Consider the following 16,490-nt stretch of genomic DNA (forward strand, 5'->3'; position numbering starts at 1 on the left):
TCCCATAAGTAAGAGGACAGGGCAGTAATTATTAAACACAAAAGATGAACAGTTTAAAGCACTCAACTGAAGTAAAGCAAATGCAGGAAAATAATTAGATGGTCAACATCACTTAATATGCTTTACTTTCTTTAGTCAATAAAAACGAAATTCAACCCTCCCCAAACCAATTCTACTTAAATTTTAATGCAAACCGATTTTTACAATTATTTAATTTTAAACAAACAGGGCCAGATCCAAAAGTTTATTTTTCGTTATTAAGCAAAAGGACCAAATCTATAAAATATATATATATAATTTTAAAGACTGAACAATGACTCAATCTTTCTTTTAGGAGAGAAAAAATACTTACTCAAAGCTTCTCTTAACGCCATAATCATTTCTTCTGGGTATACATTTCTATCTTCCCAGATTTTAAAGATTCGTTCTATAGACTTAGAGACAGATGGATCCCTGAGAAGAAAGAAAAAGTGAGACAGACATATAAAAATGTTAACTTACATCTCAAACTAGAAATCTGAAAATAAAGTTGTCAACAAAATTATTTTCCAAATGTCTTCTCATGTTTATTTTAAAACATTTTTTCCTGGTGTCTAGGGCTAAAATCTTAAAAACTCTTATTCAACACTTTTTACTACTGATATAGATGAGGCTATGGATAACACATTGAACTTCTAAAAAATTTACTGAGAGTAATATTGGTTCATAATATAAGTTTAATGAGTACATTATATTTCTACTTCTGTATACACTAATGATTATACACTCATGAGCATGCTCATGATCAAAAGTTTAAGTTTCCATCCATCACCATACAGTTGACTCCATTCATCCATTTCACACTCCCTCCACTACCCTGCCACGCTGGTAACCACTACTCGGTCCTCTGTATCCATGTGTGTGTTTGGTTTGGTTTGTTCAGTTATTTTATTTTAATTTTTAAAACATATTCCATGTATGAGTGAAAACATAAGGTACATCTTTCTTCACCTGACTTAACTTCATTTAGCCTAATACCCTCAAGGTCCATCTGTGTTGTCACAGATGGCAAGATTTCGTCTTTTTTTTTTAATGGCTGAATGGTATTCCACTGTGTGTGTATATATATATATATATATCTCACACCTTCTTTATCCATTCATCCATTGATGGGCACCTTAGGTTGTTTTCCTATCTTGGCTATTGTAAATAATGCTGCAATGAACAGAGGGGTGCATATATCTTTTCAAATTAGTATTTTCATATTCTTTGGATAAATACTCAGAAGTAGGATATCTGGACATGTGGTAGTTCTATTCTTAATTTTTTGAGGAATCTCCATACTGTTTTCCATAGTGGCTGCACGGATTTACACTCCCACCAGCAGTGTATGAGGTTTCCATTTTTTCCACATCCTCTCCAACACTTGTTATTTCTTGCCTTTTTGATAACAGCCATTCTAATGGTTGTGAGGTGATATCTCACTGTGGTTTTGATTTGCATTTCTCTAATAATTAGTGATGTTCAACATTTTTTCACATGCCTGTTGGCCATTTGTATGTCTTCTCTGGAAAAATGTCTATTCAGCACCTCAGCTCATTTTTTTTTTTTTTTTTTTTGCGGTACAAGGGCCTCTCTCACTGTTGTGGCCCCTCCCGCTGCGGAGCAACAGGCTCCGGACGCGCAGGCCCAGCGGCCATGGCTCACGGTCACAGCCGCTCCGCCGCACATGGGATCCTCCCGGACCGGGGCACGAACCCGCGTCCCCTGCATCGGCAGGCAGACTCTCAACCACTGTGCCACCAGGGAAGCCCCTCTGCTCATTTTTTAAACAGGGTACTGGTTTTGCTGTTGTTGAGTTGTATGAGTTCTTATATTTTGGATATTAACCCCATTATCAGTTATTTGATTTGCAAATACCTTCACCTATTCAGTAGGCTGTCTTTTTGTTTTATCGATGGTTTCCTTTGCTGTGCAGAAACTTTTTAGTTTGATGTAGTCCCATTTGTTTATTTTTCCTTTTGTTTCCCTTGCCTGAGGAGACATATCCAGAAAAGTAATGCTAAGACCAACGTCAAAGACCTTACAGCCTACGATTTCTTCTAGGAGTTTTATAGTTTCAGGTCTTACATCAAGTCTTTAATCCATTTTGAGTTAATTTTTGTGTCTGTTGTGAGACAGTGGCCTAGTTTTGGGGTTTGTTTTGTATGTTGCTGTCTTGTTTTTCCCACTACCATTTACTGAAGAGACTATCCTTCCTCCATTGTATGTTCTTTGCTCCTTTGTTGTAAATTAGTTGTCCATAAATGCATAGGCTTATCTCTGGGCTTTCAATTTTGTTCCACTGATCAAGGTATTTGTTTTTCTGTTAATACCATGCTGTTTTGGTTACTATGGCTTTGTAATATCATTTGATATCAGGGTGTGTGATACCTACTGATTTGTTCTTTTTTCTCAGGATTACTTTGGCTATTCAGGGTCTTTTGTGGTTCCATACAAATTTTAGAATTTTTGTTCTATTTTGGTGAAAAACGTCCTTCAGATTTTGATTGGAATTGCATTGAATCTGCAGATTGCTTTAGGTAATATGAACATTCTGACATTAATTCTTTCAATCCATGAGCGTGGAATATCTTTCCATTTATTTGTGTCTTCTTCAATTTCTTTCAACAATGTCTTATAGTTTTCAACGTACTGGTCTTTCACCTCCTTGGTTAAATTTATTCCAGGTATTTCATTCTTTTTTGTTGCAATTGTAAATGGGATTGTTTTGTTTTCTTAATTTCTTTTTCTGCTAGCTCATTGTTATCATACAGAAATGAAACCAATTTCTGTATACTGATTTCATATTCTGAAATTTTACTGTATTTGTTTATTGATTCTAATAGGTTTTTAAAACAATTTTTTAAATTAATTATTTATTTAGTTTTGGCTGTGCTGGGTCTTCGTTGCCACACGCAAGCTTTCTCTAGTAATGGCGAACAGGGGCTACTATTCGCTGTGGTGCGCGGGCTTCTCATTGCAGTGGCTTCTCTTGTTGCAGAGCATGGGCTCTAGGCATGCGGGCTCAGTAGTTATGGCTCACAGGCTCTACAGTGCAGGCTCAGTACTTGTGGTGCCTGGGCTTAGTTGTTCCACGGTATGTGGGATCTTCCCGGACCAGGGCTTGAACCCGTGTCCCCTGCACTGGCAGGCGGATTCTTAACCATTGTACCATCAGGGAAGTCCCTGATTCTAATAGGTTTTGGTGAAGTCTTTAGGATTTTCTATATATAAAATCATGTCATCTGCAAATAGTGACAGTTATACTTCTTCTGTTCCAATGCCTTTTATTTCTTTTTCCTGCCTAATTGCTCTGGCTAGAATTTCCAGTACTATATTGAATAAGAATGGCAAGAGTATACATCATTGCCTTGTTCCTATTCTTAGAAGGACAGCTTTCAATTCTTCACCACTGAGTATTATGTTAGCTGTGGGTTTGTCATATACTGCCTATATTATGTTGAGGAACATTCCTTCTGTACCCACTCTATTTTTTTTTAATAAATAAATTTATTTATTTTTTAATTTTTGGTTGCGTTGGGCCTTCGTTGCTGCGCGTGGGCTTTCTCTAGCTGCAGCGAGCAGGGGCTACTCTTCGTTGTGGTGCGCGGGCATCTCATTGCAGTGGCTTCTCTTGTTGCAGAGCATGGGCTCCAGGTGCGTGGGCTTCCACAGTTGTGGTGCATGGGCTCAGTAGTTGTGGCTCGTGGGCTCTAGAGCACAGGCTCAGTAGTTGTGGCGCAGGGGCTTATTGCTCCGCAGCATGTTGGATCTTCCCGGACCAGGGATCAAACCCGTGTCCCCTGCATTGGCAGGCAGATTCTTAACCACTGCGCCAGCAGGAAAGTCCCTGTACCCACTTTATTGAGGGTTTTTAATTATAACTGGGAGTTGAATTTTGTCAAATGCTTTTTCTGCCTCTATCGAGATGATCATATATTTTTTGTTTTCTTTTGCGGTACGCAGGCCTCGCACTGCTGTGGCCTCTCCCGTTGCAGAGCACAGGCTCCAGACGCGCAGGTTCAGCAGCCATGGCTCACGGGCCCAGCCGCTCCGCGGCATGTGGGATCTTCCCGGACCGGGGCACGAACCCGCGTCCCCTGCATCGGCAGGCAGACTCTCAACCACTGCACCACCAGGGAAGCCCGATCATGTTTTTTAATCCTTCTCTTTGTTAATGTATCATGTTGATTTACAGATGTTGACCCACCCTTGCATCCTTGGAATATATCACTCTGGATCATGGTGTATGATCCTTTTATGATTCAGCTTGCTAACGTATTTTTCCTTTTTTTTTAAATTGACATATAGTTGATTTATAATGTTGTGTTAGTTTCTTTTTTTCTTAAATTTATTTATTTTATTTATATTTATTTTTGGCTGCATTGGGTCTTCGTTGCTGTGCACCGGCTTTCTCTAGTTGCGGTGAGCGGGGGCTACTCTTCACTGCAGTGCATGAGCTTCTCATTGTGGTGGCTTCTGTTGTTGCAGAGCATGGGCTTCAGTAGCTGTGGCTCACGGGCTCTAGAGTACAGGCTCAGTAGTTGTGGCACATGGGCCCAGTTGCTCCACAGCATGTGGGATCTTCCCGGACCAGGACTTGAACCCGTGTCCCCTGCACTGGCAGGCAGGTTCTTAACCACTGAGCCACCAGGGAAGCCCCATACAATGTTGTGTTAGTTTCTGACGTACAGCAAAGTGATTTGGTTATACACATATATATTCTTTTTCCCATTCTTTTCCATTATAGGTTATTACAAGGTACTGAATATAGTTCCCTGTGCTATACAGTAGGACCTTGTTGTTTATCTATTTTATATATAGTAGTGTGTATCTGTTAATGTCAAGTTCCTAATTTATCCACCTACCCTTTCCCCTTTGGTAACCAGAAGTTTGTTTTCTATGTCTGTGAGTCTGTTTTTGTTTTGTAAATAAGTTCATTTGTATCATTTTAAAAGATTCCATATGTAAGTGATATATATTTGTCTTTCTCTAACTCACTTCATGTAGTATGATAATCTCTAGGATCCATCCATGTTGCTGCAAACAGCATTATTTCATTCTTTTTTATGGTTGAGTAATATTTCATTGTGTGTGTGTGTGTGTACACACACACACACACACACACACACACACACACACTACATCTTCTTTACCCATTCATCTGTCGATGGACACTTAGGTTGCTTCCACATCTTGGCTATTACAAACAGTGCTGCTATGAACACTGGGCACATGTATCTTTTTGAATTAGTTTTCATCTTTTCTGGATACATGTCCAGGAGTGGGATTGCTGGATCATACGGTAACTCTATTTTTAATTTTTTTAAGGAACTTCCATACTGTTCTCCACAGTGGCTGCACCAATTTACAGTTCCACCAACACTGTAGGCGGATTCCCTTTTCTCCACACCCTCTCCAGCATTTGTTATTTGTAGACTTTTTGATGATGGCCATTCTGACTGGTGAGGTGATTCCTCATTGTAGTTCTGATTTGCATTTCTCTAATAATTAGTGATGCTGAGCATCTTTTCATGTGCCTGTTGGGCATCTGGATGTCTTCTTTAGAGAAAAGTCTGTTTAGGTCTTCTGCCCATTTTTTGATTGGGTTGTTTGTTTTTTTGATATTGAGCTGTATGACCTATTTGAATATTTGGGAAAATAAGCCCTTGTTAGTCTCATTGTTTGCAAATATTTTCTCCCAGTCCATAGGTTGTCTTTTCATTTTGTTTATGGTTTCCTTTGCTGTGCAAAAGCTTGTTAAGTTTAATTAGGTGCCACTTGTTTACTTTTGCTTTTATTTTTTTTTTTGCCTTGGGATACTGACCTAAGAAAACATTGCTATGATTTATGTCAGAGAAGGTTTTGCCTATGTTCTCTTCTAGTTTTATGGTGTCACGTCTTATATTTAAGTCTCTAAGCCATTTTGAGTTTATTTTTGTGTATGGTGTGAGAAAGTATTCTAACTTCACTGATTTACATGTGGCTGTCCAGTTTTCCCAACATCACTTGCTAAAGAGACTATCTTTTCTCCATTGTATATTCTTGCCTCCTTTGTTGAAGATTAGTTAACCATAGGTATGTGGGTTTATTTCCGAGTTGGCTTGCTAATGTTTTGTTGAGAACTTTTGCATCTATGTTCACGAGGTACTGGCCTGTAATTTTCTTTTTTGTGTGTTGTCTTTGTCTGGTTTTAGTATCAGGGTGACCAGACTCGTAAAATAAGTTAGGATGTGTTCCCTCCTCTTCAATTTTTTAAAATAGTTTGAGGAGGACAGGTACTAAATCTTCTTTGAATGTTTGTCTACTGCCAGGTTTTAAGTGTGGAAAGTCCTCCTACCAGAGATTTTTTACATTATAACTTATTTTCTTTCATCTCTCTTTTCATGATTAACGTTTCTTTTTTTCCTCCTCTGTTTTGGTTTATTTATTAATTTAATTAATGGAAAATAGGCATACCCTAATATTTCTTTTTAATGTTCAGCTGTATAATTCATTTAAAGACCACTGGTGTATAAATGTAAAGTTAAGCTCTAATCTAAACAGATTTCCAATTAATTGTTTCAATATCATAATTTCTCTTTTCCTCACTCATTTACTGTGCTTCCTCTAGAATATAATTATTAATCTTTTTCTTGGCTGTAAATTCTGTACCATTGATCCATTTTTACACCATACTGTATTATCTTCAAAACTGTAGCTTATCTTCCCTCATTACGATTATACTTCAGAACATTTCTTATATTCTCATTTGCTTATTTTCCTGGAGTAAATTTAGAGTAATGTTAAGTTCCAAAAGAGGTGCTATTTTGGCATTTTTAATTTGAATTATATTAGGAGAATATATTAATTTAGACAAAGCATTATTTTCTAATTAATATCTGTGAATTATTAATACATTTTTCTTTACTGCAGCAAAGCATTAGTAAATTTATATTCAACATTCCCAAATACAATTTATTCATAAAGGTCTCACATATTTCCTGTTAAGGCTATTCTTAGGTATTTCATATATTTTATTGCTAGTATGATTCACCATCCCTCTTACTGCTAACTTCCCAGAGTAAAAGTGATTCAGAAGTTTGTTGATGGTAAATTGTTCTCAGTTTTTGTTTCTCTGGAGAATCATCTTTATATGGTTTGTCTAGCTCTTGAAAGTAGTCTTGCTTTGTAATGCAAATCCATGTTTTTTTAAATTAATTAATTTTTGGCTGCGTTGGGTCTTCATTGCTACACGCGGGCTTTCTCCAGTTGCAGCAAGTGGGGGCTACTCTTCGTTGTGGTGCACGGGCTTCTCATTGTCGTGGCCTCTCACTGTGGAGCATGGGCTCTAAGCACGAGGGCTTCAGCAGTTATGGCTCGCGGGCCCTAGAGCACAGGCTAAGTAGTTGTAGTGCACGTGCTTAGTTGCTCCACAGCATGTGGGATCTTCCCAGACCAGTGCTCAAACCCGTGTCCCCTGCATTGGCAGGCAGATTCTTAACCACCGTGCCACCAGGGAAGTCCCACAAATCCACGTTGACGGCTATTTTCTTTCAATGCTATAAAAATATTTTTCGTAACTGCCTTCTGGTTTCACTGTTGCAGTTTAGAAGTCTGTTGTCAGTCTAACTGTAGTCCTTGTGCATGTGATCTGATTCTGTCTTTTCTCTTGACTACTTTGGTTTTTGTTTACTGTTTTTTCAACTGTCATAAAATAATAACATAAAACTTGCCATTTTAACCATTTTTAAATGTACAACTCAGTGGCATTAGTTATATCCACAATGTTGTACAATGACCTCTGTCTGTTTCCAACAATTTTCACTGCCCTAAACAGAAACTCTGTAGCCATTAAACAATTAACTTCCTATTACCCCTTTCCTCCAGCTCCTAACAACTTCTAATCTTTCTGTCTCTACGGATTTACCTATTCTAGACATTTTCTATAAATGGAGTCATACAATATTTCCCGTATAACCACAATTCTACCTTCTGTTTCTATGAATCTGACTACAGTAGTTACTTCATATAAGTGGAATCATACAATAGTTGTGCTTCTGTGATTGGTTTATTTCACTTAGCATAATGTCTTCAAGATTCATCTACGTTGTATGTCAGAATTCTCTCCTTTTTAAGGTTGAATGATATTCTGTTTTATGTATATACCATATTTTGTTTATCTGTTCATCTGAAAATTGGGCTGGTTCCTTCTTTTGGCTATTGTAAAAAGTGCTGTTATGAACAAGGGTGTACAAACATCCATTTGATTTCCTGCTTTCATTTCTTTTTTTGTACATACCCAGGAGTAGAACTGCTGGATCATATAGTAATTCTCTGTTTAACTTTTTGAAGAACGATCAAACTTTTTCCATAGCAGCTGTACCATTTTACATTCCTACAGAGATGCAGAAGTTTTTCCTCATTCTCTCTAACACTTGTTATTTTCTGGTTTTATTTTGTTTTTAAATTAGTTATCCTAGTAGGTGTGAACGCTTTGGCTGCTTTTAAAAATCTTTTTGTTTTGTAATTTCATCACAATGAATGACTAGATATAAATTTTTTATTTACCCTGGTTAGTATATGTTGTGCTTCCTATCTTTGAAGATTCATGTTTTGTTTTGTTTGTTTCATCACTTTCAAAGTGTTCTCAGCCATTACCTCTTTGAAAGAACTCAGAAGTTCTCTCCTCCAGGATTCTCATTTGATGTTAATTAGGCCTTTCATTCTATTCTTCATTTTTCCACTTCCTTCTCTCTACTGCTGCATTCTAATTTCTTCAGAACTATTTTCTAGCTTAATCTCTTTTTCCCTTCTAGAATTCCTACTGGTTCTTTTGCCCAAATATCTTATCCATTGTTAATTTTATTCCATTTAATCTTTCTTTAACATCTCTTATAATTGTCTTATATACCCTGTCTGATAATTCTAGTATCTGAAGCTCATTGTGAGGGGATCTAAATCTGCTGATTCTCCTTTGTGGTGCTTTGTTTCCCAATGTATTTGGCGACCTTTGATGGTGAGCACATATTTTTTTGATCTATGAGATTCCTGGTGATCTAAGTAGGAAATGTGTTCCTGGAGAGCAAATCTATACTGGAAGCCAGGGGGACTTATGACTCAAGACTACTTTATCCCCTTTCCAGAGCCCAGATCATGTGGTAGGTACTCTGAGATAGGCATACTAATTAATGTCAGCTCTGCCATTCTAATATGTCCACTGTTATTGGTTCAGCTTATATTTTGTCAAGAATGTAATTGTTTTATAAAAAAGGACCCTTTGGAATTGATGGCTGGCCATTCAGCCAGAAGCCAAGTCATAATTATCTCTAAGTCTGTTTACAGAGCTTCCTCCTGGCAGGAGTTATAACTTATTTACTGTTGCTTCTTCAGCACCTACAAAGTGTTCACTAAATAGTAAATGAATGAATGACAACTGGATTTTGTCATTTTCAAATCCAACTATTCATTATGAAGTCCCAACAGCTATTCGCCGAAGTCTCAAGTAAAATATGCTGGAAAAACAGCAACTGCTGAGAAATCATAAAAGTAAGACCAGGGTATAATATAGTAAAAAATAGCACTAGATGGGGAAACTAGAGGTTTTAGTTCTGGTTTCAGTGAGAAGTCTTTTGGGAACTAGGTTTCTTCATTTGTAAAATGATTTTTACTAAACAATTTCTGTTAGCTCTAAAATTCTTGGCTAGATTCGTTCTTTATATGAACACAGAACTCTCAAACTTCCACAATCCAACCATCTCTTGAATTTACAAATTCAACTAAAATAAAAAACCAAAACAAAATCCAAAATAGCAGTTTTACTTACCTTGTAATTCTAGACCTCTATTTCAGCCATTAGTGATCACAACCTTAATTTCTACAGAACATACAATTACTACCACACACAACATAATTAAATATAAACTTTGTTGTTTGACTTATAAGTAACAAAAAAATTGACTGACTTGCAGAATTGCTAGGATGTTGAATAGATGCTTCCTATGCTAGCAACCCTCGCCCCTGGACCACTTCTAAAACAGCAAGGTATTAGCCAATTATTTCAAGGTATAAAGTTGATAAGGAGTACAAGAGGTGCCCAGGTATCACAGATAAAATAAAGAGAACTAGGGAATTTCCTGGCGGTCCAGTGGTTAGGACTCCGCACTCTCACTGCCGAGGGCCCAGGTTTAGTCCTTGGTTGGGGAACTGACATCCCACAAGCTGCGCAGAGTGGCAAAAAAACAAAACAAAACAAAACCAGAACCAAACAGCATAATATTGTGCCTCACTCAAGAATATCTTTTCTTTATCAGTATCTTATTTCTGGGACATCATCAGAATAATGTGCTATATATCTTGCAGGTTCTTAATAAATATTTGCCAACTGACTGAATGGAAGACCAAATACTGGGTCAACTCAAGGAGGAGGCAGTCAATACTTAATCCAAAAAACCTTGTAGCTCAGAAATTAGATGGGGAGAGATTTTTATCTCTAAAAACTTGCTACTCTGTATCTCCTAAAATAATCCCCATTTATAAAACTTATCTTTTTTATGTGCCTATAACAAATGTTTTCCCTAGTGTGTCACTTGTCTTTAATTTTATGGTGTCTTCTATAATGCAGAAGTTTAATTTTGATGCACTTAAATTTACAAATACTTTTATTATCTGTTCTTGGTGTCTTAAGAGCTTTCTAAACTAACCCTTATAGTCATGAACATATTCATATTTTCTTCTAACATTTTAACGTTTTGTTTTATACATCAAGGTAATTCATTTGGGATATATTTTTGTGTACTGTGTTGGGAAACATTTAACATTTAATTTTATTTTTTCCACACAGAAAGTCCATGTCCCAGAATCACTTATTGAAGAGTTCATCTTCCCCCCAATGAACTGTAATGAAACTGCTACCATTTACAGAGGTCCCATATATGTATGAGTCCATTTGTGGGCTCTCTGTTTTGTTCCTTAAATCTATTTGCCTATGCTTGTATTAATACCATACTCTTTTAATTACTATAGCCAAATAATAATTCTTGATATTTCATAGGTTAAGTCCAACTTGGCTTTCTATCAACAGTCTTGACTACTCCTAAGACACTGACTCCTCTATATGAATTTTAGAATCAGTATAATGAATTTCTTAAAATGTCCTACTGGGAACTTGATTAAAGTGTACTGTATTTACATGCTGATTTTTGTGTTTTTGAAACTATTTATAATTTTCTTCATAAAGGTCTCAACACACTTTTGTTCTAGGTACCTATAAGCTTTTGTTGTTACTGCTAATAATATTCCTTTTTTCTTAAATTATATTTTAACTGGTTATTTCTGATATACTGAAATGCTATTGATTCTTATATGTTGATTTGTATTCAGCAACCTGGCTGAATCCTCATTAGTCTGTAAATTCTCTTGGATTTCCTATGAATATGATCGCAAAGTCTCCATTTATCTTTTTACCCTATATGATTCCCCTGAAAACATTTTATAGTTCTTCAACAACTATAAATCAGAATTTGCAAATTAAACAAAAATACAGTAAATACCATTCATCCTAACATTGATTTAAAGTGATAAATATTGTCGAAACCAAGTACAAGGTGCAATGCAAACATGATACTGAATATATACACTGAATTTAATATTTTTTTAATTTATCAAGCCTATAATACTATTATCATTCAATTATTTCACCATTTTTCTCCATTTGAACTACTATGAACTTTTTTTCAGTCGAAATTATTAGTGCCTTCAACTGATACAAACCATTATTTATATATTAAAGCCATCTTTAACCTTCCTCATTAGCCTTTGATAAAGTAATATTATCTTATGTCAAAATACAAACACATGATAACACAGCCACTGAAAATGAGTCACAGAACTGTTAATAAGGTAATCATACGGATGACAATGAATACGCTTAGACAATCCACAGACCCTTTAAACTATATCTATGGACCCATCTAGGAATATCTAGGCCTGTACTTAAGAAATACAGCTTTACAGCTCTCCATGGTATTTCCATCCATGCATCAAGCTAACCAACCACCTATGATGTGACAAGCATTGTGCTGGGAGCAGAATGTCTGGGAGATAGAAACTGGTGACAAAAAGCATGTGTATCGGGCTTCCCTGGTGGCACAGTGGTTGAGAGTCCGCCTGCTGATGCAGGGGACATGGGTTCGTGCCCCGGTCCGGGAGGATCCCACATGCTGTGGAGCGGCTGGGCCCGTGAGCCATGGCCACTGAGCCTGTGCGTCCAGAGCCTGTGCTCCGCAACGGGAGGGGCCACAACAGTGAGAGGCCCGCATACAGAAAAAAAAAAAAAAAAAAGCATGTGTATCAATTACAAGGCAGTGTGTTAGGTGCTATGACAGAAGTAGAGACAGGTATAATGGTAGCAAAGAAGAACTGTTTAATCCAGACTAGGAAGTAGAAGTCAGGAAGGGAAAATTTCTTGAGGATACTAAGTGTATAAGGAAGGTGAAAGGATAGAGCAAACAAAACTCTACAGAGTTCATACCTAATTGGGAATACTGTACTGCTCTACGGTTGATTATACAATTTGTTCTACTAGGCTGCCAATTTGATTTTCAAAAGGAATCAACTTCTTAAATTCATTTACTTAATACTGTAATTTGAAAATTGTTTAGTCCAAATAAATCTTACATTATGGAAAAGTTGCATATAATTACATATGATATATATTATAAACAAATGATTAAAAAGTGAACAGCCATGTAATCACAACCCAGGTCAAGAAATAAAATATTGCTAACTCCCCAGAGGACCTGAATGGACGCCTTCAAGTTTACAATCCCTTCCACCTACCTGGGATGGTAGACTTTTGTGATAATTGTTTCCTTACTCTTCTTTGTTTTAACATGTAGGTAGGTATAAACAAGAGTTCATTTTTTACCAAATTTGAACTTTATAAAAACGGATTCATACTATATATACGTAAACATTCCTTTGTACTTTCAATCAATATTTTGTGAGATTTGTCTGTCACTGCATATAACTGAAATTCATTAATTTTCCTTGCTGTCTGGTATTCCAGTATGCTACAATTCATTCACTTTACTGTAGAAAAATGTTTCCAAATTTTTTTATTAGGGTTTTCACTTTATTAATTTATTTTCTGGCTGTGCTGCGCTGCTTGTGAGATCTTAGTTCTCCAACCAGGAATCAAACCTGGGCCCCCTAAAGTGGAAGCACAAGAGTCCTAACCAATGGACTGCTAGGGAATTCCCCAAATTTTTACTACCATAGACAATGTTGCTATGAAAATGCCCTTCCACTGATCTTGTTGCACATATGCAAAAGTTGTTCAGGGGTAAAAGCCTATGGGTGGAATTGCAAGATCTGTACATACACTTTTTTTTTTTTTTTTTGCAGTATGCGGGCCTCTCACTGTTGTGGCCTCTCCCGTTGCGGAGCACAGGCTCTGGACGCGCAGGCTCAGCGGCCATGGCTCATGGGCCCAGCCGCTCCGCGGCATGTGGGATCGTCCCGGACCGGGGCACGAACCTGTGTCCCCTGCATCAGCAGGCGGAGTCTCAACCACTGCGCCATCAGGGAAGCCCTGTACATAAACTTTTTAAAATGAGGTTGTTTTATACCAATCAACCCTCAAAGCAACAGTATATAAGAGCTTCCACTGTGCCACAATCTTGCTAATGTTCGTACTGGTGGACTTTAAGATTTATGCCTTATCTGGTACGTATGTGTGCTGGTTATTAATTTACTGTCTCTCAGCTCTAACATGCCCTTCCCTTGTGGTACCGGAGCCAGACTCTGCAAACTCTATTTCCCCTTGGTTCAGTGTTGGACTCTGACAACAGAGAGCCCTAGAGTGACACCGAGAGGCTAGAAGAGGCAGTACGGATTCTTCTTTTGGTGTTCTATTTTCAAGTGGATCAGCTTAGAGGCATCCTGGGTGCATTTTAGCATAGCTTTTGTAGTTCAGCGGTGAGTGCTCTCCAGCCTGTTTCTTAACCAGTAGTGACAGGTAGCATGTTCTTACAGCAATCCACTCTTTCCTCAGGTCTGAATCTTGCTTGGGGTGGGATGGGGTGAGTCCTTATTTACTTTTCCCTCAGGTTCAGAGGTAGTAGCTGCTTTCAGCAGATACTATTCCATAACACCTTAGAGTTAGTTTATTCTTTCTAGTAGTTAGCTACCTTTTACCTACTTAACGATTCTTCATATTAAATTTTCCCTGTTTAAATTACTGATATGTGATTTATCTCTCCTGATTGGGACCTAACTTATATGATATGTAATGATATGTCTCAGCAGTTCTAGGGCTATATGACATGATATCAGAACAGACTGAATGCAAAAAGCAGGTAAGAAAATATAGCTGTCTGATATTAAGCTAGACATTAAAGAGATCTGGCAAGAATGCAAAAACCACCATTCTTTTCACTAAAATTTTAAGTGTTGGTTATTAACGTTTATTGTTTTAAAAGTCATTAATAAATATTTAAATAATTTCTGATTTGATTTCTACAAGTGCCAGGTAAAACTAATATCTTCAAATTTTTTGTCTTTCTCTTATTTTGTAATTCTTTATATATTCTGGATATGAACCTTTTGTTGACTGCATAAAAATATTTTCTCCCACTCTGTGGCTTGTCTTTTCACTTTTTTTTTTTTTAATTTATTTTTGGCTGCATTGGGTCTTCGTTGCTGCATGCGGGCTTTCTCTAGTTGTGGTGAGTGGCAGCTACTCTTTGATGCAGTGCGTGGGCTTCGCATTGCAGTGGCTTCTCTTGTTGTGGAGCATGGGCTCTAGGCACCCGGGCTTCAGTAGTTGTGGCACATTGGCTTAACTGCTCCACAGCACGTGGGATCTTCCCAGACCAGGGCTTGAACCCATGTCCCCTGCATTGGCAGGCAGATTCTTAACCACTGCGTCACCAGGGAAGCCCTTTGTCTTCTCACTCTTTATAGTGTCTTTGAATTAAATGGAAGGGTCTTCATTTTAATGTAGCTGTATTTATTAATCTTATGAGGTAAGATCATGAAATATTCTCCTATATTGTCTTCAAAAGATTTGTAGTTCTTTCATGTTTAAGTATTTAATATGCAATTGATTTCTGTGTATGATGTGAGTGGGATCTAATTTTTTCTATATAGCCAATTTGTCCCAGCAATATTTATGAAAAAGTTATTCTTTTTCTACTACCTAATAGTTTCATACACAGACCAAGTATATATACTGGTCTGTTTCTAGACTTTGTATTACGTTCTACCAGTTTCTTTGGCTATCTCTGGGCAAATATCACACTGTTTTATTTATCGTAGCTTTATAATCCGTCTTGAAATCTGGTAGAGCCAGTCTTCCCACCTTGTTGTTCTTCAAGAGTTTCTAGGCTTTCTCTTTGTGGGGGAAGGGGAAGAAGGAGCTCTCTGCACTTCCATACAAAATTCAAAATCAATTAATAAAATAGGGGGGAAAAACACTACTCAGAGCCTAATTAAGACTGCTTTGGATTTATAAATCAATTTGGGAAGAAATGACATTAAATATTGAGTCTTCCCTATCCACAAATTATTTCTTTAGGTTTTCTATACTGTTTCTCAATTATGTTTTATAATTTTTTCAATAGAGATCTTATACATCTTTTGTTAAGATTTATTTCTAGATACAGTTGATTCTCATTAATTGCAGATTCTGTATTTGCAAATTCACCCACTTACTAAAATTTATTTGTAACTCCAAAATTTAGTCAACAGATGTGTTTTGTTTGGCTAGCAATAAATTTTTTAGAACGTGATTTAGCTTCACACATTTAAAAATTGGGAGGCTTCATATAAGAATCTAGATTTTGACCTAGCTTAAAAAATGAGAAAGTCTTTGGAAGGTCTGAAAGCACAGGTCAACAGTGAACTCATGTTTCTTTATGGCCACAGGCTAGGGCTGAGTAGCTGTCGCCCCTTTTAGATGGGTTTTTCCTTACAGTCCACCCACTTCACTCACCTGGGTTAACTGTCTGGAACTTCTAAACATTTGCCCCTCCTCAATTAAAGGGATTTAAATGATAGCCTTAAATTAAGAGAAATGAATTCACAAAAGGGTAGAAATGAGTCTAAAGTATAACCATGAACAGAAATTTAAAAGGGGGATGGGATGGGGTTGTTTATGGAATACTAAAGCTCATATCCTAATATACTCTCATTTATCATATACTTTATAATTAATTTCTTTATAAGTGAGAATATATTCTGTTTCACTGATATAGTCTTCTACTCCTGATTCTATTATTGTTTTAAAATATATACAGATAATTGATAGGGGAACTCTGACTCTGATGTTCTTATAAACAATTATCTTGAATATATATCCTTCCACATCAAACCCTACTGAGATTCTGACTGGGATTACACAATGAATTTACAGATTACATATTGGGAGAGAATCATATTTTTAACAATACCAAATCTTTCCCTTCAAAAGTATGTATCGGGCTTCC

At 36.9% G+C, this 16,490-nt stretch overlaps 1 protein-coding gene across 7 annotated transcripts in view; it reads right to left on the reverse strand.

The window, feature by feature from the left end:
* The window catches only part of RPRD2 (regulation of nuclear pre-mRNA domain containing 2), a 90,120-nt gene that overhangs the window by 33,930 nt on the left and 39,700 nt on the right, over positions 1–16,490 (reverse strand). For all 7 annotated transcript variants that reach the window (XM_030846277.3, XM_060299905.2, XM_060299899.2 and 4 more), the window contains exon 3: positions 353–453. In XM_030846277.3, coding sequence (XP_030702137.2) covers positions 353–453 — 101 coding nt within the window. The remainder of the gene's footprint in view (positions 1–352; positions 454–16,490) is intronic.

This window comes from Globicephala melas, chromosome 1 (assembly GCF_963455315.2).
Source record: "Globicephala melas chromosome 1, mGloMel1.2, whole genome shotgun sequence".
In the NCBI taxonomy this organism is placed as follows: Eukaryota; Metazoa; Chordata; class Mammalia; order Artiodactyla; family Delphinidae; genus Globicephala; species Globicephala melas.